This window comes from Bombina bombina, chromosome 1, assembly GCF_027579735.1.
Source record: "Bombina bombina isolate aBomBom1 chromosome 1, aBomBom1.pri, whole genome shotgun sequence".
Lineage (NCBI taxonomy): Eukaryota > Metazoa > Chordata > Amphibia > Anura > Bombinatoridae > Bombina > Bombina bombina.
In genome coordinates, this window is record NC_069499.1 from 1,374,786,881 (window position 1) to 1,374,813,711 (window position 26,831).

The window sequence follows — 26,831 nt, forward strand, 5'->3', positions numbered from 1 at the left end:
CCAAGTTATTTGTACATTATTTGTAAAAGTCAACGTTTCGACCCATTTATGGGCCTTCTTCAAGACAGTAAACAATGAGTAAACAAAAAGGAAAAATGCAAAATGTACCATTGTAATCTAGTTACATAGAATAAAAAATACATGTTGAGAATTATATATAACAGTGATAACTCATCACCACACACTGAACAACACACTAGCCCATATCAGAGCATACTAAAATAAAAAACCAAGGGAACAAGAAATAAATAGGTAATACACACCCTAGAATACCAAAATAAAACATTTCATAAATAAAACCATCCACAAACAACGTTAGCACAGAGACAATATAGAAACCTATCCACACCGGGTAAATTCTTGATTTGTCAAATGATCCCCTACTGAATATACCTCTTATACACATACTTAATCATATAACATCCTTACTTGAGTACAGATTAAAAAAAAATTAAAGAAGTATATAAGATTTGTATAAATCCATAAACCAGCGAAAGGATCACAAAGCAAATGCCAATACCTAATATACTGGTATATCGAGAGGAACTGCAACAATATTCAAAAACGTGGATGCTAATACTATCATCAAACCATCAATACCCCCTATGAAACAACATATACAACAAAATGAAGGCGCCTATATTTCTATGGCTAAAATAGCTAGCAATATAATCAATAACCCCCATAAGCGCAAAACACTCAGAATTGTAAAAGATAACTAAACACAAATATTTCACATGTGAATAGGTAATATTAGTTACAGCCCAAATATTAAATACAAATACTATTTATTTCACCAAAGAAATATACCGTATCATACTCCATCCGCAAAATGCCATAATTAAAACGCATAGTATTCTATGACTATAGCCACCAACTATGTGATCAATCCAGCACTCGAATACAGCTTAAATGCACAATACCCACAAACAAAAAAAATAATAGAATAATAAGCCTGCACTTACTTTTATAATGCAGCATGCATTATACACTCAGAACTCCCATTAGAGCAGTGATAACCATGATACCGGCTCTTAAATGGACTAACCCGCGGCTCTTAAATGGACTAACCCGTATGAGCAGCCACCAATCAACATAGACTCATGAGCCAACTCCCCCTGATCACATAGGCCCGTAAGGGCATACCTCTAAACCGCCCATAAACCAAACAGCACTGTGATCATGAAAGAAAAAACAAACCGCAACACATAGCTGATCTAATATGCACGCACCAAGTTGTCACATCAACCCCTTTGATCCGTGTACCCAAATCGCTATCCATATAGAAATGTATATCCCTTTTCTCACTCCAAGCCACCACAAAAGTCAGACGACCCATATGTGGACTATCAAAAACAATAACAGATCCCAGTGGACACATGTCGGTAATTACAGACAGCGCCACGTGATCAAACCACTAGTAAGCCCCTGCCTCTCAACTTAGTTCAATGACATACCCACCGTTCCTCTAATCCCCAAAATTGGGGTCTCACATACCAACTCAAGCTAAGTGTATTCAATAAAGGGGGCACAGGCCAAACAGCATACATCTTACAATATCCATAACCTTATTCTGTTGGATCATATGATGAAGTTATCTATAGACTGTCATTCCTCTGGCCACATCAACTGACGATACCTCTACTTAAATAAGCATGGTAGTGAACATACACGTAAGGATTATAACCCTCTATGTTAGAATCCATTAATCAAAATCTTAATAACAATAATGTGACATGAAACAAATAACAACTGTGTATTCCCAATGTCAGTATAGTGACCACAGGTGTCAATGAAAAAGCAGGAGATTAGACTCCACTACCATAACAATACATCAATGGAGGCAAGGGGACAATATTTAATGCAAATATAAAGAGAACTAGTATTTATCACAGCCCACATCAACAACAGTACAAGTATAGACTACTGCATATGTTACACCTCGAGATAACAGATAAATACTTAGGCAAAATAAAAAGGGCCCAAGGGGGAGGATGACAGTCACAGCAAGGATGCTCTTAGCCATAAAATATTCAATAAGACAAATGATGAGCCATTAAAAAAATAGACTATAATCGATGCTGGCATTCAAGCCAACTGGTGTTAGAGTGTCCAGTCTGTATATCCACCTTGCTTCACATCGTAGCTCAAAATTTCTGTTGCCACCTCTTTTCAAAGGGGCCACTCTATCAATTAACATGGCTCTAAGTGATGAAATAGGAGGTTGATTGTCCAGAAAATGCCTCGCTACTGGCTGAACCGAATGTCCCTCTCTCAGAGCAGCTCTAATTGAACTTTTGTGATTGGCAAGCCTCTAACGGAACGTAGTACTCGTCTTGCCTATATAATACCGTCCACAGCGGCAAGACAAAAAATATATGACAAAGTCAGAGGTGCAGGTCAATCTGTGTCTGATCCAATAGGTCTTGGTAGTTCCAGGATGGTGAAACTTCTCTCCAGTTAGGAGGGTACTGCAAGTCACACAGCTGTCACATTTGTAGCAGCCATTTTTCACTTTATGAAGCCATGTCACATCTTTTTTCCAGGGATCAGTTTTCATAAGATGTGATTTAAGGCTGCGACCACTTTTATGCACCAACCTAGGTGGTGGTTTAGTCTTAAATGGTAGAAAACCATCACCTCTGATAATAGACCAATTTCTGTTAATGATCCCCCTTACTTTCAAGGTTGCAGGAGTGTAGTTGGTAATGAAGTTGATCGGAGCTTCTTCCATATCCTTAGTCTGTTTCTGCTTTCTTTGACACAAACTGTCACGGTCATATTGTGTCACCTCAGTTAAAATTTCATAAAGCATTTTAGGATGATATCCCCTATTCAGAAATTTCACCCTCATCTCCTCAAGTTGTGCCATTCTCAGATCCACATCCGAATTATTGCGTATAACCCTCATAAATTGCGATTTCACAATTGGGATTAGAGGAACGGCGGGTATGTCATTGAACTAAGTTGAGAGGCAGGGGCTTACTAGTGGTTTGATCATGTGTCCACTGGGATCTGTTATTGTTTTTGATAGTCCACATATGAGTCATCTGACTTTCGTGGTGGCTTGGAGTGAAAATAGGGATATACATTTCTATATGGATAGTGATGTGGGTACATGGATCAAAGGGGTTGATGTGACAACTTGGTGCGTGCGTATTAGATCCCCTATGTGTTGTGGTTTGTTTTTTCTTTCATGATCACAGTGCTGTTTGGTTTATGGGTGGTTTAGAGGTGTGCCCTTACGGCCTATGTGATTGGGGGGAGTTGGCTCATGAGTCTATGTTTATTGGTGGCTGCCCATACGGGTTAGTCCATTTAAGAGCCGCATGTGTCACTTCCGGTATCATGGTTATCACTGCTCTAATGGGAGTTCTGAGTGTATAATGCGTGCTGCATTATAAAAGTAAGTGCAGGCTTATTATTCTATTATTTTTTGTTTGTGGGTATTGTGCATTTAAGCTGTATTCGAGTGCTGGATTGATCACATAGTTGGTGGCTATAGTCATAGAATACTATGCGTTTTAATTATGGCATTTTGCGGCTGGAGTATGATACGGTATTTCTTTGGTGAAATAAATAGTATTTGTATTTAATATTTGGGCTGTAACTGATATTACCTATTCACATGTGAAATATTTGTGTTTAGTTATCTTTTACAATTGTGTGTTGCGCTTATGGGGGTTATTGATTATATGGCTAGCTATTTTAGCCATAGAAATATAGGCGCCTTCATTTTGTTGTATATGTTGTTTCATAGGGGGTATTGATGGTTTGATGATAGTATTAGCATCCACGTTTTTGAATATTGTTGCAGTTCCTCTCGATATACCAGTATATTAGGTATTGGCATTTGTTTTGTGATCCTTTCGCTGGTTTATAGATTTATACAAATCTTATATACTTCTTTTATTTATTTTTTTATTTTTTTTTATCTGTACTCAAGTAAGGATATGATTAAGTATGTGTATAAGAGGTATATTCAGTAGGGGATCATTTGACAAATCAAGAATTTACCCGGTGTGGATAGTTTTCTATATTGTCTCTGTGCTAACGTTGTTTGTGGATGGTTTGATTTATGAAATGTTTTATTTTGGTATTCTAGGGTGTGTATTACCTATTTATTTCTTGTTCCCTTGGTTTTTTATTTTAGTATGTTCTGATATGGGCTAGTGTGTTGTTCAGTGTGTGGTGATGAGTTAACACTGTTATATATAATTCTCAACATGTATTTTTTATTCTATGTAACTAGATTACAATGGTACATTTTGCATTTTTCCTTTTTGTTTACACATTGTTTGCTGTCTTGAAGAAGGCCCATAAATGGGTCGAAACATTGACTTCTACAAATAATGTACAAATAACTTGGAAATAAAGATATACTGTTTGGTGCTTTATAAATCCCGTGAGTGCCCTCCTACATTTGGACATTTCTATATAGCTTTCGAGGATAGCACCCGGGACGTGATTGCACCCGTGTGGAAGGAGTGCTGGGCCACTGGAAGTTCAACATGGTACATCATGACAAAGAACTCTCTGAGTATCTGAAAAAAACAATTGTTGCTCTACATAAAGATGGCCTAGGCTATAAGAAGATTGCCAAGACCCTGAAACTGAGCTGCAGCACGGTGGGCAAGACCATACAGCAGTTTCACAGGAGAGGTTCCACTCAGAACAGGCCTCACCATGGTCGACCAAAGAAGCTGAGTGCACGTGCTCAGCATCATATCCAGAGGTTGTCTTTGGGAAATAGACGTATGAGTGCTGCCAGCATTGCTGCAGAGGTTGAAGGGGTGGGTGGGTCAGCCTGTCAGTGCTCAGACCATACGCTGCACACTGCATAAAATTTGCATGGCTGTCGTCCCAGAAGGAAACCTCTTCTAAAGATGATGCACAAGAAAGTCTGCAAACAGTTTGCTGAAGACAAACAAACAGACTAAGGACATGGATTACTGGAACCATGTCCTGTGGTCCGATGAGACCAAGATAAACTTATTTGGTTCAGATGGTGTCAAGCATGTGTGGCGGCAACCAGGTGAGGAGTGCAAAGACAAGTGTGTCTTGCCTACAGTCAAGCATGGTGGTGGGAGTGTCATGGTCTGGGCCTGCATGAGTGCCGCTGGCACTGGGGAGCTACAGTTCATTGAGGGAACCATGAATGCCAAAATGTACTGTGACATGCTGAAGCAGAGCATGATCCCCTCCCTTCGGAGACTGGGATGCAGGGCAGTATTCCAACATAACGACCCAAACACACCTCCAAGATGGCCACTGCCTTGCTAAAGAAGCTGAGGGTAAAGGTGATGGACTGACCGAGCATGTCTCCAGACCTAAACCCTATTGAACATATGTGGGGCATCCTCAAACAGAAGGTGGGGGAGCGCAAGGTCTCTAACATCCACCTGCTCCGTGATGTCATCATGGAGGAGTGGAAGAGGACTCCAGTGGCAACCTGTGAAGCTCTGGTGAATTTCATGCCCAAGAGGGTTAAGGCAGTGCTGGAAAACAATGGTGGCCACACAAAATATTGACACTTTGGGCCAAATTTAGACATTTCTACTTAGGGGTGTACTCACTTTTGTTGCCAACGGTTTAGACATTAATGGCTGTGTGTTGAATTATTTTGAGGGGACAGCAAATTTACATTGTTATACAGGCTGTGCACTCACTACTTTACATTGTAGCAAAGTGTCACTTCTTCAGTGTTGTCACATGAAACGATATAATAAAATATTTACAAAAATGTGAGGGGTGCACTGTATATATACATACACACATACACACATACATTACATATATACTGTATATATGTCCTTTGCCAGCTTTTTTCAGTTTTTTTTTCTAACACCCAACATCTCATATCTTTCAGCCCCTATAACTTTTGTGTGCAATATTTTTTGTAATAATGTTTATTAGATGGTGTTATTGTGAGTGTAACTGTACTTTTCAGTTTTGGAAAACAGTTAACTACAGCTCTGAGATTGCGGTAAGAATTGTAGCAATCGTTATTTCACTTAACTTGTCATATTAGCACAATTAAAACAGCTGGAAAAACACGATATAGACTGTACGAAAACATTTGCACCTTACTTGTAATCTAGCCCTTAATATATATTGTTATAATATAATATTACATTACTAATGTCAATTTTAAGAAGGGCCTGGAACCTAACTCATTTACTTCACATTATATAACATTTTACACCAATTTTTTTTACTTCAGGAACAGAACCCCGGCATAAACGGAGGGATATATATATATATATATATATATATATATATATATATATATATATATATATATATATATATATATATATATATATATATATATATATATATATATATATATATATATATATATATATATATATATATATATATACATACATACATACATACATACACACATATACATACAGTTGTGCTCATAAGTTTACATACCCTGGCGGAATTTATAATTTCTTGGCCATTTTTCAGATAATATGAATGATAACACAAACACTTTTCTTTCACTCATGGTTAGTGTTTGGCTGAAGCCATTTATTATCAATCAACTGTGTTTACTCTTTTTTAAATCCGCACCTGTGATCTGTTTGCTTGTAATTTGTGTGTGTGTATAAAAGGTTAATGAGTTTCTGGACTCCTGACAGACCCTTGCATCTTTCATCCAGTGCTGCACTGACGATTCTGGATTCTGAGTCATGGGGAAAGCAAAAGAATTGTCAAAGGATCTGCGGGAAAAGGTAGTTGAACTGTATAAAACAGGAAAGGGATATAAAAAGATACCCAAGGAATTGAGAATGCAAATCAGCAGTGTTCAAACTCTAATCAAGAATCAACTACCTTTTCCCGCAGATCCTTTGACAATTCTTTTGCTTTCCCCATGACTCAGAACCAGAATCGTCAGTGCCGCACTGGATGAGAGATGCAAGGGTCTGTCAGGAGTTCAGAAACTCATTGACCTTTTATACACACACACTAATTACAAGCAAACAGATCACAGGTGAGGATGGTTACCTTTAATAGCTATTCAAACCCTTTTGTGTCAACTTGTGTGCCTGTTAGGCCAAACTCACCAGGGTATGTATACTTTTGATCAGGGTCATTTGGGTAGTTTCTGTTGTCATTATGATTTAAAAAGAGTAAACACAGTTGAATGATAATAAATGGCTTCAGTCAAACACTAACCATGAGTGAAAGAAAGGTTTTTGTGTTATCATTCATATTCTCTGAAAAAAAAAAAAATGGCCAAGAAATCATAAATTCTGTGAGGGTATGTAAACTTATGAGTATATGTATATATATATATATATATATATGCAATAGGTCCAGCACAAGTAACAGTTCAGAGTTAGTTAGCAAAGTGCACGGTAGCCAGAGGGTCCTGCTCACCTCTCATATGTAAATCCAAAAGGAAAAAAGTGAATGGCTCCAGCACTGTTTCTTAAAAAGTGAAAAAACCTTTATTAAGGTGACAAAACGAACAGACAGCAACGTTTCGGGTAACGCAGACCCTTAATCATGCTATGGATTGCTCTGCAGCACAGCTTTAAATAGGCCAGATGGCTTAATTACAAACATTAACTCCATATTGGCTGAACTTTTTTTTGACCATTGATAGAAATTACTACTGCCATCTATTGGGCCAATTCATGAATTACACATGTAGAAAAACAGACATTTTTTTTTAAGTCTAAACAAAAATGTTAAATACATAGGTAAAGTTAAACACATGAGCAGTGATGCAAAGTTTAATCATGACATCCAAAATTAAAAATGCATATATATATGAAGAAAGATAAAATTTATAAAAACAAATGGAGATCATAATCTCTATTCAGACCTACTGGATGTAGAGTTTTTAGTTGTTGAATCCACCATACCTCTCTCTTTTTGAGTTCAAGTTCCCTATTCCCTCCTCTCCTAAGTTTAGGGATATGATCTATTATTTGGTACCTGAGTTGGCTGACAGTGTCTCCCATTTCAAGAAAATGGGAAGAAACTGGAAGGGTTTTATCTTGGCATCTAATTGAAGATTTATGCCCACTAATCCTATCTCTAATGGGGCGTGTAGTTTCCCCTACATAGCCCCTCCCACACGGACATTTTAATAGGTAGACTACAAAGTCTGTGTCACAGGTATAGTACCCATTAATATCCCGAATTTTTCGGTCATTGGTTTGTGCTATGTGTTTACCTTTTATCATAGCATTACATTGTGCACAATGGAGACAGGGGTATGAGCCCTTTTTGGGGGTAGTAAGATAGGTAATCCTACTGGTGTTTGTACTGCCAATGTCAGCCTTAACTAAGGTATCCCTAATATTTTTAACTCGTCTGTATGAGTGTATAGGGGGGGCTTGAAATTCAGATATATGAGGGTTAAACTTACCCAAAAGATACCAGTGTTTTTTAATGATATTAGCAATATGATCACTATGTGTATTAAATTCTGAAGAAAAAAATATACGTTTATTGTTCTTCTTTGGTTTAACACTTTTCTCATGTAGAGCTTCATTTTTACATCTAGTGATCATAGATGGGGGATATCCTCTCTCTTTAAATTTGTTAGCCATTTCCTCAAGTCTAATTTCTTGCATATCCTTGTCCTGTACATTTCTAATATTTCTTGTGAATTGGCTTTTTGGAATGGAAGAAAAAACTCTCTTAGGGTGGTAACTATTATATTGTAGTAATGTATTACGATCAGTTGGCTTAACATAAAGATCTGTTTTAAAGGGACATTAAACACTAAATACATGCTAGATAGAATGATGCATTCAAAGAAAAGATTAGTCCATGACTAACATGTAGATGTTTTTTTAAAGTTTCATTAGTTGTTTAAAAAGTGACAAAATAAGTGTAAAGTTTTAGTGTCTATAAAACACTGGGAGCTGCCATGTTGTAACTTGTGTTACCTTCTCTGCTGTGGCCAATTAGGGTCAGTTATAAATAGGTCACTAGAGTGTGCAGCCAATGGCTGGGCTGGATATAACAGTGTTCTGCACTTCCATTTCTAACAGGAACCAAAAAGCTCACAATTTCAGAATGGAATTACAGGCAAAGAGGACAAAATTAATAATGAAAGTATATTGCAGAGTTGTTTTATTATATAAAATTTATCATTTTATATTACCATCTCAAAGTGTTTAATGTCCCTTTAAGGACTGAATCTTTTTTGTATATGATCGTGTCAAGGTAATTTATAGAAGTGTCAGAAAAATTTCTCCTCAACATCTTTGTTAGCCAATTTGAGGAGAAAAATGTTTATACCAATCAAGACTTTAAAACTAAATGTAGGCTATGGCTTCGCTATATAGATGATGTCTTTGGCGTATGGAGGGGCCCTATTTCATCCTTAATAGACTTTGTTGATGAGCTTAATAAGTGCACTGATAGTTTGAGATTTACTTTAAATTTTTCTGACACCTCTATAAATTACCTTGACACGATCATATACAAAAAAGATTCAGTCCTTAAAACAGATCTTTATGTTAAAGTGATGGTAAAGTCATCTGTTGTGCAATACATAATCCTTTTTCTTTTACCATAACTAGCACATCGATGTGCTTATATAAATAAAAAACCATTTATTCACTCTGTAATGCCGATTTTATTTCCCTCTCCGTACAGTGTTTCAAACAGCCTCTCTATATTTTTTCACCGGTGCAGCTTTGATTGACAACGCTGTACCGCACGCTCCCGACATCTACACTAAGTCTTTGCTACTTACTGCGCATGCGCACTTCTTACGCTAACTGCTCATTGCTATATGACACTACGCACCGATCGGCTAAAACCAGGAGCTGAGTATTCTCATATAGCAATGCTCAGTTAGCGTAAGCGGTGCGCATGCGCAGTAAGTAGCAAAGACTTAGTGTAGATGTTGGGAGCGTGCGGTACATATTTCACATAGGGCGCATGGTGAGCTGATGATTGGCTAAAAGCGTTGTCAATCAAAGCTGCACCGGTGAAAAAATATAGAGAGGCTGTTTGAAACACTCTACGGAGAGGGAAATAAAATCGGCATTACAGAGTGAATAAATGGTTTTTTATTTATATAAGCACATCGATGTGCTAGTTATGGTAAAAGAAAAAGGATTATGTATTGCACAACAGATGACTTTACCACCACTTTAAGCCAACTGATCGTAATACATTACTACAATATAATAGTTACCACCCTAAGAGAGTTTTTTCTTCCATTCCAAAAAGCCAATTCATAAGAACTATTAGAAATGTACAGGACAAGGATATGCAAGAAATTAGACTTGAGGAAATGGCTAACAAATTTAAAGAGAGAGGATATCCCCCATCTATGATCACTAGATGTAAAAATGAAGCTCTACATAAGAAAAGTGTTAAACCAAAGAAGAACAATAAACGTATATTTGTTTCTTCAGAATTTAATACACATAGTGATCATATTGCTAATATCATTAAAAAACACTGGTATCTTTTGGGTAAGTTTAACCCTCATATATCTGAATTTCAAGCCCCCCCCCTATACACTCATACAGACGAGTTAAAAATATTAGGGATACCTTAGTTAAGGCTGACATTAGCAGTACAAACACCAGTAGGATTACCTATCTTACTACCCCCAAAAAGGGCTCATACCCCTGTCTCCATTGTGCACAATGTAATGCTATGATAAAAGGTAAACACATAGCACAAACCAATGACCGAAAAATTCAGGATATTAATGGGTACTATACCTGTGACACAGACTTTGTAGTCTACCTATTAAAATGTCCGTGTGGGAGGGGCTATGTAGGGGAAACTACACGCCCCATTAGAGATAGGATTAGTGGGCATAAATCTTCAATTAGATGCCAAGATAAAACCCTTCCAGTTTCTTCCCATTTTCTTGAAATGGGACACACTGTCAGCCAACTCAGGTACCAAATAATAGATCATATCCCTAAACTTAGGAGAGGAGGGAATAGGGAACTTGAACTCAAAAAGAGAGAGGTATGGTGGATTCAACAACTAAAAACTCTACATCCAGTAGGTCTGAATAGAGATTATGATCTCCATTTGTTTTTACAAATTTTATCTTTCTTCATATATATATGCATTTTTAATTTTGGATGTCATGATTAAACTTTGCATCACTTCTCATGTGTTTAACTTTACCTATGTATTTAACATTTTTGTTTAGACTTAAAAAAAATGTCTGTTTTTCTACATGTGTAATTCATGAATTGGCCCAATAGATGGCAGTAGTAATTTCTATCAATGGTCAAAAAAAAAGTTCAGCCAATATGGAGTTAATATGTTTGTAATTAAGCCATCTGGCCAATTTAAAGCTGTGCTGCAGAGCAATCCATAGCATGATTAAGGGTCTGCGTTACCCGAAACGTTGCTGTCTGTTCATTTTGTCACCTTAATAAAGGTTTTTTCACTTTTAAAGAAACAGTGCTGGAGCCATTCACTTTTTTCCTTTTGGATATAGATTATATATATATATATATATATATATATATATATATATATATATATATATATATATATATATATATATGTATATTTATTTTTTTTCATTCAGAGATGCCCCATTAACATCTAAAACATAAACCCCCATGCTTAACAACTTCCAAGGCAAACAGATACTCACCGCTCTCTTAGAGATTTTCATCAAGATATCACTAGCCAGAGTATTAAAGGCCTAGGAAGAAAGAAGAAAAATATAACTACAAATAATAGAAAGATGATGATGGATTAGTGGTTTTTGGTTTTACTTCCCAGAAGACCAGGTACATATACATAAAATAAAGTCATATAAAACTAAACAAAACCAACAAAATACTAAATCATTCTGCAATTTACAGAAATTTATTCCTAGCTATGTCCTGATTTATGTTACCCAGAATCCACCCAGGAGCATGTAGTCTCCTCTCATTCACCCACTCAGCCCCTCCCTTAGCAACATAGACTCCTCCCCCAAATATCCTTCAAGTAATCCTCCAGGGCATAAAACACAAACTTTAAATGTTTTTGGTTTTTTTTAATATCTAAAAAGTAGACCAAAGTAAGACAAATAATGACTAAAAATTGGACATCAACATAAATTTTCATGTATCCAGCTGTGAGAAAGAAAACATTTTATGATGTATAACTGAGTTTTTCCATTATTTAACCAGAGTAACACTATTCAGCTACTCTTTGTTTTCATATGCTGATTTCACACTTTGCTTTACTGTGAAACTTCACCATAATCTTGTGAAATTTCATAGTACACTTCCTTGAACTGAGGATGCAGAGAAAGTGACTGCTCATACCAGATGCACAGTCTCTTAAGTATTCAGACTGGTTGCAAACAGTTCTTCTACAATGGGATATGGTTACTCTTGAGATTAAAAAAGAAAATCTTCCTTTTTTAATAGAGATAATCCTGTTATATTTTCTAGTTCGATTTTTACTGAAATGATGCATCAATTCCAAGGCCTAGATTTAGAGTTTTGTCGGTAACGACCCGCGTAGCTAACACCGGCTTTTTTCTGGCCGCACCATAAAAATAACTCTGGTATTGAGAGTCCACAAAAAGGCTGCGTTAGGCTCCAAAAAAGGAGCGTAGAGCATTTTTAACGCAGCTTCAACTCTCGATACCAGAGTTGCTTACGCAAGCGGCCAGCCTCAAAAACGTGCTTGTGCACGATTCCCCCATAGGAAACAATGGGGCTGTTTGAGCAAAAAAGCCGCTTTCAGCTCCTAACGCAGCCCCATTGTTTGCTATGGGGAAACAATTCCTACGTCTGCACCTAACACCCTAACATGTACCCCGAGTCTAAACACCCCTAGCCTTACACTTATTAACCCCTAATCTGCCGCCCCCGCTATCGCTGACCCCTGCATATTATTTTTAACCCCTAATCTGCCGCTCCGTAAACCGCCGCTACTTACATTATCCTTATGTACCCCTAATCTGCTGCCCCTAACACCGCCGACCCCTATATTATATTTATTAACCCCTAATCTGCCCCCCTCAACGTCGCCTCCACCTGCCTACACTTATTAACCCCTAATCTGCCGAGCGGACCTGAGCGCTACTATAATAAAGTTATTAACCCCTAATCCGCATCACTAACCCTATAATAAATAGTATTAACCCCTAATCTACCCTCCCTAACATCGCAGACACCTAACTTCAAACATTAACCCCTAATCTGCCGCCCGGAGCTCACCGCTACTATAATAAATGTATTAACCCCTAAAGCTAAGTCTAACCCTAACACTAACACCCCCCTAAGTTAAATATAATTTTAATCTAACGAAATTAATTAACTCTTATTAAATAAATTATTTCTATTTAAAGCTAAATACTTACCTGTAAAATAAATCCTAATATAGCTACAATATAAATTATAATTACATTGTAGCTATTTTAGGATTAATATTTATTTTACAGGCAACTTTGTAATTATTTTAACCAGGTACAATAGCTATTAAATAGTTAAGAACTATTTAATAGTTACCTAGTTAAAATAATAACAAAATTACCTGTAAAATAAATCCTAACCCAAGTTACAATTAAACCTAACACTACACTATCAATAAATTAATTAAATAAAATACCTATAATTATCTACAATTAAACCTACCACTACACTATCAATAAATAAATTAAATACAATACCTACAAATAACTACAATGAAATAAACTATCTAAAGTACAAAAAATAAAAAAGAACTAAGTTACAAAAAATAAAAAAATATTTACAAACATAAGAAAAATATTACAACAATTTTAAACTAATTACACCTACTCTAAGCCCCCTAATAAAATAACAAAGACCCCCAAAATAACAAAATGCCCTACCCTATTCTAAATTACTACATTTCAAAGCTCTTTTACCTTTTCCAGCCCTGAACAGGGCCCTTTGCGGGGCATGCCCCAAGAAATTCAGCTCTTTTGCCTGTAAAAAAAACATACAATACCCCCCCCCCAACATTACAACCCACCACCCACATACCCCTAATCTAACCCAAACCCCCCTTAAATAAACCTAACACTAAGCCCCTGAAGATCTTCCTACCTTGTCTTCACCCTACCAGGTTCACCGATCCGTCCTGAAGAGCTCCTCCGATGTCCTGATCCAAGCCCAAGCGGGGGGCTGAAGAGGTCCATGATCCGGCTGAAGTCTTCATCCAAGCGGGAGCTGAAGAGGTCCATGATCCGGATGAAGTCTTCTATCAACGGCATCTTCAATCTTCTTTCTTCCGGATCCATCTTGCAGACCTCCGACGCGGAACATCCTCTTCTCCCGACGCCTACTAGCCGAATGACGGTTCCTTTAAGGGACGTCATCCAAGATGGCGTCCCTCGAATTCCGATTGGCTGATAGGATTCTATCAGCCAATCGGAATTAAGGTAGGAATATTCTGATTGGCTGATGGAATCAGCCAATCAGAATCAAGTTCAATCCGATTGGCTGATTCGATCAGCCAATCAGATTGAGCTTGCATTCTATTGGCTGTTCCGATCAGCCAACAGAATGCGAGCTCAATCTGATTGGCTGATTGGATCAGCCAATCGGATTGATCTTGATTCTGATTGGCTGATTCCATCAGCCAATCAGAATATTCCTACCTTAATTCCGATTGGCTGATAGAATCCTATCAGCCAATCGGAATTCGAGGGACGCCATCTTGGATGACGTCCCTTAAAGGAACCGTCATTCGGCTAGTAGGCGTCGGGAGAAGAGGATGTTCCGCGTCGGAGGTCTGCAAGAAGGATCCGGAAGAAAGAAGATTGAAGATGCCGTTGATAGAAGACTTCATCCGGATCATGGACCTCTTCAGCTCCCGCTTGGATGAAGACTTCAGTCGGATCATGGACCTCTTCAGCCCCCCGCTTGGGCTTGGATCAGGACATCGGAGGAGCTCTTCAGGACGGATCGGTGAACCTGGTAGGGTGAAGACAAGGTAGGAAGATCTTCAGGGGCTTAGTGTTAGGTTTATTTAAGGGGGGTTTGGGTTAGATTAGGGGAATGTGGGTGGTGGGTTGTAATGTTGGGGGGGGGGTATTGTATGTTTTTTTTTACAGGCAAAAGAGCTGAATTTCTTGGGGCATGCCCCGCAAAGGGCCCTGTTCAGGGCTGGTAAGGTAAAAGAGCTTTGAAATGTAGTAATTTAGAATAGGGTAGGGCATTTTGTTATTTTGGGGGTCTTTGTTATTTTATTAGGGGGCTTAGAGTAGGTGTAATTAGTTTAAAATTGTTGTAATATTTTTCTTATGTTTGTAAATATTTTTTTATTTTTTGTAACTTAGTTCTTTTTTATTTTTTGTACTTTAGATAGTTTATTTCATTGTAGTTATTTGTAGGTATTGTATTTAATTTATTTATTGATAGTGTAGTGGTAGGTTTAATTGTAGATAATTATAGGTATTTTATTTAATTAATTTATTGATAGTGTAGTGTTAGGTTTAATTGTAACTTAGGTTAGGATTTATTTTACAGGTAAATTTGTAATTATTTTAACTATTTTAGCTATTAAATAGTTCTTAACTATTTAATAGCTATTGTACCTGGTTAAAATAATTACAAAGTTGCCTGTAAATAATAAATATTAATCCTAAAATAGCTACAATGTAATTATTCGTTATATTGTAGCTATATTAGGGTTTATTTTACAGGTAATTATTTAGCTTTAAATAGGAATAATTTATTTAATAAGAGTTAATTAATTTCGTTAGATTAAAATTATATTTAACTTAGGGGGGTGTTAGTGTTAGGGTTAGACTTAGCTTTAGGGGTTAATACATTTATTAGAATAGCGGTGAGCTCCGGTCGGCAGATTAGGGGTTAATAATTGAAGTTAGGTGTTGGAGATGTTAGGGAGGGCAGATTAGGGGTTAATACTATTTATTAAAGGGTTAGTGAGGCAGATTAGGGGTTAATAAGTGTAGGCAGGTGGAGGCGACGTTGTGGGGGGTAGATTAGGGGTTAATAAATATAATATAGGGGTCGGCGGTGTTAGGGGCAGCAGATTAGGGGTACATAAGGATAACGTAGGTGGCGGTCGGCAGATTAGGGGTTAAAAAAATTTAATCGAGTGGCGGCAATGTGGGGGGGCCTCAGTTTAGGGGTACATAGGTAGTTTATGGGTGTTAGTGTACTTTAGAGTACAGTAGTTAAGAGCTTTATGAACTGGCGTTAGCCCAGAAAGCTCTTAACTACTGACTTTTTTCCTGCGGCTGGAGTTTTGTCGTTAGATGTCTAACGCTCACTTCAGACACGACTCTAAATACCGGAGTTAGAAAGATCCCATTGAAAAGATAGGATACGCAATTGACGTAAGTGGATCTGCGGTATGGAAAAGTCGCGGCTGAAAAGTGAGCGTTAGACCCTATTTTGAGTGACTCCAAATACCGGAGTTAGCCTAAAACCAGCGTTAGGAGCCTCTAACGCTGGTTTTCACGGCTAACGCCAAACTCCAAATCTAGGCCCAAGTGTTTTAGCATTTGGGCAACATGCCCCTTTAAATGTAACATAGTATCTCAAGCTACTGCTATAGTTTGTTACAATTCACCAATCCTGTGTAGCTCAAACATTGTTTTCCTTCAAAGATACAAATATGTTACTATTAAGAGCAATGTTTCATAATCCCATCCATTGTATATTACCAAAACTATATGAAAAAGTGTCATAATTTAAGATTTATGGTGTGAGATTAAAAATAAAAAAAGTTTATAAGAGATGCTGAGAAGTCATTTGGCAGGGTGGATTGTCAATTTCTGTCATCCACCCTGTCCATATTTGTTATACTTTCAACCTTCAGCCAGAGTGGGGTTTAATGGTATTAAATCAACTCAATTTTCTATATTTAACAGAACTAGACAAGGGTGCCCCCTTTTCATTGTCTTGTTTTCATTAATTGTTAATTTATTGGCAGCTTGTGTTCATAGTAATATACACATAGAAAGCATAAACATTGGGCAAGTGCAATATACAATGTTGTTATATGCTGATGATATTCTGTAACTCTAGCCTCCTCACTAACTTCAATTCCAGCTTTGCTTGACATTTTCTCAGAATATAGAATTTTGTTCACACCAGTAAATCAGTGGTTTTGAACATTAACCAGACCCTGAAAGTTTACTATTTTATTAGACACTCTTGATTTTACTATCTCCAACTGAGGGCTAGATTACGAGTGGTGCACTTTTTATTGCTCCCACAATAACTCAGTTAGAAGTAAGCTTTTTGCGCACGTCGGATAACAAGTTCAAAGTAAAAAGTTTTCAGTCGCCTGGCAACCTCACGCGCACAAAAATCTGAAGTTTGAATATCACAACCGCGTTAACATACCAGCAAGTGGACACAGTCTGCAAGATAAGCTAAACATCCAGTACAGAAGCGGCGACATTTGGATCTATTCTCGCCACAAAGATAAAGGTAAAATCTTTTTTCTGCAGTTTTGACACATACCACCCAGCTAAAATCAGCTACAACTTCCTAAAAATTACAGCTGCAACTTTTTGGTTAACTATTTGCATCAGAGACTCCCCTTCCAACCAAATACATGAAATAAGGACTATGATTCCAGCTTTTTTAACCACTTTTTAAATACATTTTTTGACCTGTCAAATATAGGACTGTTTTTATACTTGCCCTGAAGGAAATCCACAGGGTGGTTATATATATTTTACTATTGTGTATAGTATATGCATGATCTGTTATTAAAGTAATTGCTTATTTGAAGTAAAATTCTTCATTTGTTTTTAAATTATAGTAAAATCTTTGTATATTATTAAACATATATTGTTGCTTTATCCGTTTGTCCCCCCTAGCTTAGAGCGCTCTATTTTTCACTCCAATCTCCACTTGTAAACTAGGTCTATATCAGACACCTTGATAATATGGGATCGAGTTATGAGAAAGTTTAATTGTATTTCCACTGCTACTTTATCCCTTACTCCGTTATTGAACAATACAATCACTACAAATGCCTTCCTATTATCTAAGGGTGGAAATATAATAATCTTATACAAACCCAACTGTCAGGTCACTATTAAACTACTTGTGAAATAAAGAATGAGATAGGCCCTGGTTTTAATGCATGGCTATCTAACTTCAAAATTAGTGACAGTAAAGTCAAAATTAAACTTTCATGATTCAAATAGAGCATGCAATTTTAAACAACTTTCCAATTTACCTCTGTTTTGAACTTTGTTTTGTTCTCTTGGTATTCTTTGTTTAAGACTAAACCTAGGTAGGCTGATAGGAGCGTGCACGTGTCTATAGCAGTCTATGGCAGCAGTGTTTGTAACTATGTATAAAGTTGCTATAAACATTGTTGCAAATACTGCTGCCAGATGGTTTAGGACACATGCATACTCCTGAACTCACCTGGGATTACTCTTTATCAAAGATTACCAAGAGAACTAAGCAAAATTGATTATAGAAGTAAATGTGGAAAGTTGTTTAAAATTTCATTCTCTATCCAATCAATTGACTTTACTGCCCCTTTAATTGTGCAAAAAAAAAAGCAATTCCCAAGGTACTGGAAGAGTGTACTTATGCCCACTTTTTTCCACAGTGATTTAAGAAGGAAACCGTGGTAAATTAGAAATGATGTTATATGCCTATGTCTCTCTAATGTCTCTGTATTATCTCCTAATTCTGGAGTGCCCACCTTGTTTTTGAATGCAGCACTTTAAATTATATTATTCATTGTTATATTCTCGCAAATGCCAAATGTTATTTGTTCGATTTCTGTTACAACTGTGACATTTTCTAATAGAGACCATTTAGTAATTTGTATCTGATTTATTGTTTATATATTATTTTTTTTCTGCTTGTAATTGAATACATAAAACCTCAATACATGTTTAGATAAAATAAATGTATATAACAGTGATGGCGTACCTATGTCACGCATGCCACAGCTGGCACGCATATGCCTTTCCATTGGCACACGAGCCAAAAGTTCACAAGTATTGCACGCTGTGTTCACTAACAGACTTAGGAAACGTTCCCTAAAGAGTGCAGCAAGCCAACTACGTTAGGCAGTGCATGACAGGGGGAGCGGTGTATGAGAGGGGGGCAGAGTATAAACTCTGTGCGCACTGCATTGTTAATGTTTTTCACGCTCAGAATGATAGCACCGGTGGCAGGAAACTACCGTGGCAGCAGCTGACGAAGTGAATTCTGAACGTAATAGGTAAGTCTCTGGGCAAGTGGCAGAATGACCATTGGGGAATTTGGCCCTTTAGAGGAGGCTGTATTTTTAAAAAACATTTTTTTTGGGGGTGATAATTTTATTTTAATGGTGCTGCTGGAGGACTTTTCAGACAACAAATGTTTGAGTTTCCCAGGATGAAGGTAACATGCTGAGCCAATCCCTTTGTAATTTCAGAGCAGAGATGTGGTTATAAAGTTTGTAATATACTTGTACGATAAGGGAGGCACTGGGTGGCTGACGTAATTTATTGACATCAGTAGGGCATTGATTTGTGGGTAAACTCCCTTAATTGACTGGACAATACCAATAATATCATCTATGTGTATCATCTCTCTCTCTCCCCCACCAGGGAAACTGTTTTATTGTGTTTATCTTTTGAGACAAAAGTTAATCAGTTTAGAGAGTTGTATGAAGAGTTTTTCTAAAAAAAAAACTTTGGTGTTAAGGTTCAATTGCAGCATTGGCACTCCGAGATAAATAAGTGGCTTTCGTGTTGCAGTTTGGGCACTCATTTTATTGCCATTTTTAAAGTGAATTTAAATGTTGATGAACCAGTGCCCAGTTTTTACTAATCCTATTAAAAACAGGGGCACTTTCATTCATCAAACTTTACATTTCACTCGTCTTGTTAAAATACTTACCTTTTCTTAGTGAAAGCCACTCCAGCACTTCTCCGCCCATCGCAAGCCTCTTCCTACGTCAGAAATGATGATCCCGGCCTTCCTCCAATCACAGCGTTTCTTTAGTCATTGATTCCCCCAGGGGGGGTGGGGGGGAGGCCGTGATTGGAGGATGCTGGAATCGTCATTACTGACATATGAAGAGGCTTGAGACGGGCTGTAGAAGCGCTGGCGTGGCTTTCAAGAAGAAAAGGTAAATATTTTAACAAAACCAGTGAAATGATGAATGAAAGTGTCCCTGTTTATATAGGATTAATAGGATTAAACTTTGCATTCACTTTAAGCTCTTTGTTTAACTCAAAGTTTACTGTTCTCTTTTAACCAAGCGAGTGCCAAAGAGGGCTACAATGCACTACATGGTGATTATTGAGTTACATTTGTAGATTCTTAAGGCATTATACATTAGGCTAACTCATCCGTTACTACTTACATAGCATAACCCTGTTTCCCTTTCCTGTTTCCTGTTTTAAATTAGCAGCTTTATAAAACTGCTGTCCTTTATTACGATTTTTAACAAAAAGAAAAACACAAAGTCATTCCCCAAATCCTTAATTGATTTTAATATCTATGAAGTTTGCTTGTGGTAATCATTTGGAATTTGATATACTAAGAAGCTTTTCCTTTTGGCGAATGTAAATTTAAAATCATACAGGGATGGAATACTATAAGGAAAAAAAAAACACAAAACACTCACCTCATCCACATTCAAGCTTGATTTGGCGCTAGTCTCAAAGAATCTAATGTTGTGCTCCTTAGCAAGCTGTAAAAGAGTTAAACATAAGAGGATATACAAGTCAGTATATACAGGCATAATTATCATTATTATTATTGTTTATATAATAACTCATTCATACAGATTTATCTATATACAGACACAAAGATACAGATGCGCATACACATTAGTGTATATACAGACATGTGCATATACCAAAGAATACATGGGCCTAATTACAAGTGGCGTGCTAATGATAGCTTGACCTCACACCATTAGCGGACAACTTTGATATTACAAGTCCATGGTGAAGCACGTTAATCAGAGAAGGGTTAGTGTGGCTAACTTCACTCAAGCGCAACCATTACTTTCTATGGATATTGCGACCATGCTAATTTGCACTGGTATTGCAAACTCAACACAGTTTGCACGCTAACGAAAGACAAAACTGCTAGACCTGAAGTAAGCTAGTAAAAAAAAAAATAGTGAACTAAACACATTAAAATAACATTATGTGCATATATACACAAAAGGTTTTAAAAAGGTTACACTTAACTTTGAGCGCAGTTTGCGCACAAGCAAAAAAGTTATTTAGTGTGCCACTTGTAATCAAAGTAGAGATAAAGATAATGACATTGTTGTAAAAGAAGGTGAAAGCAGGGGCATATGCAGAGAGTAGGACCGCTCTTTACCGCACTGTGAAAAAAAAAATCAAGGAAGGACACGGGGGCTAAGCTAACAAATGCCGGAATAAAACATTAATAATCAGATCTCTGGTTAATTTTCTAAAAATGCCCCCGAAATAAAGGGTCTTTTAGTTTTTTTTATTTAAAATTTTTTGCTTTTTTTCCATAAAAAAACTACTACACTAGGCAGTTTTTAGGGGTTAAAAGTGGCAGGTGTAAGAAAAAAATGTACATTGCGATCTATGGGAACTGTGTGTTTACTGTAAATATATATATATATATATATATATATATATATATATATATATATATATATTTATTTATGGTTTAATATGTGTAAATACACATATAAACACATAAATATATATGTATATATTCATACATATTTAAAATTGCTGCGCAACTTACCCCCTTCTCTGGGCTAGTTCTCATGCCGTGTCTTACAGCATGAGAACGAGGCTCCCATTGGAGCCTATGAAAGCGCGCTCTATTGAGCGCAAAGCCTCCATGCAATGCGAACGCAAGGTCGCATTCGCACTGCGGGCTACTAATAATCTGACACAAAATATTTATTATGATATAAATTCAATTAAGTGGGGTGTGCAGAATAATGAAGTACACAGAGTTGTAGAACTAATAAAATCCAGATCAATCCACAATGTATAAAACCAAAGCTCCATACAATCAAAACTAAAGTCTTTCCTGCCCCACTCTTTAAGATGACACAAGCAGGAGACCACCTATCAGGCTAGATTACAAAGTAAGCCAATAGCTACTCAGCCAGACCTCCCTTTCTAAAGACCTCCATTGTAGCAATCTCAGAGCAGATGCCATTTTCAGTCTCCAACCCCTAAAGACTCCATTGCAGTAGGCAAGCATCCATTGTGCTATTTTTAAAGGGACAGTAAACACTAAACAATGCTAGATAGAATGAACCATTCAAAGAGAAGGTTAGTCTGAGAATAAAATGTAGATGCATTTTATAAAGTTTCATTAGTTGTTTAAATAGTGACAATATAAGTGTAAAGGTTAAATAAAACAATGGGAGCTGTTAGGTCACCTTCACTGCTTGCGCCAATAAGGGACAGATATAAATTCTCACAATTTAAAAAAAATAAAAATTATTTACACAATATATAATTTTATATTTCAATCTCAAAGTGTTTAATGTCCCTTTAAATAAGTAGGTAACTATTATACAACTAATTGTAGATAGTGGAGCATGCTTCCCCACCTGCAATCCTTCAATTAGGTTCACAGATGCATCACATGTCTAGAATTTTAGATACAGTATGCGCCATTTTAATTAAACAGACTGAAGTAAACTGTAAATATTTATTCCGCGTAACTGAATCAATCACACTTCAGCCCAAGATATATGGTGTTTAGGCTTATGCAAGAGAGACAAGCAATGTCTCACCGGTACATGGTAACAGCCAATGTAGCCTTTACAGGGAAGGAGAACTAGTAGTAAAGAGTGTCCATAGCAATTTTAAATTCAGATGTCACCAAATGTAGAGGATATTGCCAGACAGCTCACAGCATTGTGATCTAACATGGCTGCTGTCCAGAAGTCCCCTCTCAGGACTCCCACAGGCGCCATATTTGTACAGTTGTCAAACCCTGATTATAAGTATGTTAGGTTATGAAAATATTAATGGAGATAAATATGTTTAGATAAAAAGTGCCTCAATATTTCTGCCAAGAATAAAAAAAAAAGCTTAAAGGGACACTGTACCCAAATTTTTTCTTTTGTGATTCAGATAGAGCATTCAATTTTAAGAAACTTTCAAATTTACTCCAATAATCAAATTTTCTTCGTTCTCTTGCTATCTTTATTTGAAAAAGAAGGCATCTAAGTTTTTTTGGGGTTCAGAACTCTGGACAGCACTTTTTTATTGGTGGATGAATGTATCCACCAATCAGCAAGGACAACCCAGGTTGTTCAACAAAAATGGGCCGGCATCTAAACTTACATTTCAAATAAAGATACCAAGAGAATGAAGAAAATTTGATTATAGGAGTAAATAAGAAAGTTGCTTAAAATGTCATACTCTATCTGAATCACGAAAGAAAAAATGTGGGTTCAGTGTCCCTTTAACTTTGCAGGAGACAGAGAGCAACTGAGGTCTGGGATAAGAAACTCAAAAATCTCTTTATTATTGAGCTGCATTTACATATACACTATATACAGTATGTATGTGTATATGAAATAACGTTACAATAATGAGCGTGTTGTCTATATATAGCTAATGATGATACACATTTGCAGAAAGCGCTACAAACACACCTACCTTCTCTCCTCGTTCCTTAGGCACCTTCCTCTTACTTTCTATATCACATTTATTACCAAGCAACATTCTCTCCACGCCAGCCGCTGCATTCTGCAGTAAAGAAGGCAGACAGAGGAAATAATGTAAGACAATTGTAAGTGTACTTAGTGATCTAGGCATCAGACCTAATCCGCATACAGAAACTACCCAAAGCCATAAAGGAGCCCCAAAAATTCAACCACTGACTCTCTAAATATAGCCAGCCAATATTTCATATACCCATTCTAACATTTTATAAATTAAGCAAATAACCTCAAATCAGGAACTAATTTTCCAATTGACTTTATTTCACTTTATTATGAAATTGTGCCTTTTTATATGCACACTTTACAAGGCACCAACACCTAAGAGTTTACAGTGTATACCTATAGGATTCTGTTAATGGCTGATGGATGTCACATGATACAAGAGTGCCAAATTAAAGGTAATATTTAAATTTGTTAGAAAAAAATATATATATTGTTCAATTTAAGTGCTATTGCATGTCTTTAGTATGCACTTTTTGATTATGTAGTTCTACTATATTTAAAATCTAGCTTACAGAAAGTATAGTCCAACAGAAACATCACAAATGTATACTACAGGTACTGAATATAAAAAGAGAGACATTGTACCCACTTTCTGTTTTTCTTAAATGACCAGTCAACACTGTAGATTTGCATAATCAACAAATACAAGATAACAAGACAATGCAATAGCACTTAGTCTGAACTTCAAATGGAGTAGTAGATTTTTTTTCTGACAATTTTAAAAGTTGTCTTTTTCCGCTCCCCCTGTACTATATGACAGCCATCAGCCAATCACAAATGCATACACGTACCATGTGACAGCAATCAGCCATTCACAAATGCATACACACTTATTCTTGCACATGCTCAGTAGGAGCTGGTGACTCAAAAAGTTTAAATATAAAAAGACACATTTTGTTAATGGAAGTAAATTGGAAAGTTGTTTAAATTTGCCTGCTCTATCTGAATAACGAGAGTTTAATTTTGATTGAGTGTCCCTTTAAATGTTAGAGGGTATTTCAGAATGTATTCCAGTTTATTTTTTTACTTTTAAAAATGTAATCTTTAGGTGATTAATAAAAGTGCATCTTCCTCTCATGTTTCTATAGCCTTATCTTTGTCCACCTATAGAATTGTGGAAATTATCTTAAGAGTACTGAATACATAAGTATGCAACGTGCACTTCCCACTTCTATCAATTTAAACAGCCCTTAACAACTTTAATAAAAAAATAAATGTTTTCGTATATTTTTCTGTATGAGAATTTGTATGTGTGCACATGTGTGTGTATATTTGTGTATGAGCACATGCGTGTGTATATATGTGTGTGCGCATATGTGTATATATACCGTATATGTGTGTGTTTGTGTGTGCGTGTATGCGCACGTGTGTGTTTGTGTGCGTGCATGCGCACGTGTGTGTATATTTGTGTGTTGTGTGCGCATGTGTGTGTATATGTGTGCGCATGTGTGTGCTGTGCGTGTGTGTGACGTGTGTGTATATTTCTGTGTGCGTGCGCATGTGTGTGTATATGTGTGTGTTTGTGTGCGCATGTGTGTGTATATGTGTGCGTTTGTGTGTGCATGCGCATGTGTGCGTATATGTGTGTGTTTGTGCGTGCGTGTGTGCGCATGTGTGTGTATATGTGTGCGTGCGTGTGTGCATGCGTGCGCATGCGTGTATATTTGTGTGCATGTGTGTGTATATATATATATGTGTGTTTCTGTGTGCGTGCGCGCATGTGTGTGTATATGTGTGTGTGTGTGTGCACATGTATGTGTATATTTGTGTATGCGTGTGCATGTGTGTGTATATGTGTGTGCATGTGTGTGTATTTTTGTGTGTTTGCATGCACATGTGTGTGTTTGTGTGCGTGCGCATGTTTGTGTATTTGCATGCGCATGTGCGTATATATATGTGTGTGTTTGTGTGTGCGTGCACATGTGTGTATATGTGTGTGTTTGTGTGTGCGTGCACGTGTGTGTATATTTGTGTGTGTATATATTTGTGTTTGCGTGCGCATGTGTGTATATATGTGTGCGTATATGTGTGTGTATATTTGTGTGTTTGCGTGCGCATGTGTATATATATATATATATATATATATATATATATATATATATATATATATATATATATATATATATATATGTGTGTGTGTGTGTGTGTGTGTGTGTGTGTGTGTGTATATTTGTGATAGTGGATGCTGTGTGTATCAGCTCACCTACCTCTTTTATGCTTTTCATCCAGTTCTGAATATTTTCAAAGGAACGCTCGTCTGTGATATCATAAACAAGTATTATACCCTAAAATAAAATATAAAAATATAGGATATATAAAGTTTTAGGTCAGTTCTAAATTGTCATTAAAGTGACATTGTTTTGCAAAAATGACATGCTCAAATTAAATAGAAATGTCATTTTTCTCTAACTGACTGCAGATAAGTATGTGTAAACCTCCTCAAAGGGGTTAAACACATAGGTTAAGTCCTGCTTGGGAGCACAGCCGGTAATTGGTGGGTTGCGCAACTGCCACTTCTGATTGGTTCACCAGCCATGTTCTGGAGCTTCAGTGCTTGCAGTTACTGAGTGGAACTTTGACTATGTGTTTATCTCCTTTCCTGGTAAGAAAAGGTCAGTAATGCAAAAGTAAAGTACATTTAATTGTGACATTCATTATTAATGCCGCAAGTGTACAGCATACTTACCATGGCACCCCGATAATACGCTGTGGTGATAGTTTTAAATCTCTCCTGTCCTGCAGTGTCCCTGTATGAAAAATGCATTATATCATTTAGCTATAAAATGAACTGGAATATAATTTATCAGTATTACTGATAGGTCTAAGGAATAGACCATTATTGAACAAAATCTGCTTAGTTTAGTAATTAACATTTATTATATGGACCAGGAGAAGAATACTCACTGTAATCTTGTCCCCAATAATCCCAACCTATTTTTTATACTATTTATTTTTACATAAAATGAAATATTAGTATCAACAATATGATTTACCAGTTGTGTTTATCTTTTCTCTCATGAGTTTAGTGCCCTTAGGAAAATAAATAACTATACAATGACTTGTCTCTGCTGACTCCTGCACAGGCAAATTGTTAAAAAGACATCAGACTGGAAGATTGTATTTAGCTTTTGTGCAGCCCTAGGCACTGCCAAATCTGCTGATCCCCTGAAGCCCACACTCAAAACCATTTTAGCTCA

The 26,831-nt window shown here is 36.7% G+C and overlaps 1 protein-coding gene across 1 annotated transcript in view; it reads right to left on the bottom strand.

Annotated features, from left to right (window-relative positions):
• RAB13 (RAB13, member RAS oncogene family) overlaps positions 1-26,831 on the bottom strand; it is a 59,365-nt gene that overhangs the window by 21,777 nt on the left and 10,757 nt on the right. The window contains exons 3-7 of the mRNA XM_053704432.1: positions 26,321-26,381; positions 25,842-25,919; positions 23,567-23,656; positions 20,569-20,634; positions 11,624-11,674 (exon numbers count right to left, since the gene is read on the bottom strand). Of these exons, the coding sequence (XP_053560407.1) occupies positions 11,624-11,674; positions 20,569-20,634; positions 23,567-23,656; positions 25,842-25,919; positions 26,321-26,381 (346 nt within the window). The remainder of the gene's footprint in view (positions 1-11,623; positions 11,675-20,568; positions 20,635-23,566; positions 23,657-25,841; positions 25,920-26,320; positions 26,382-26,831) is intronic.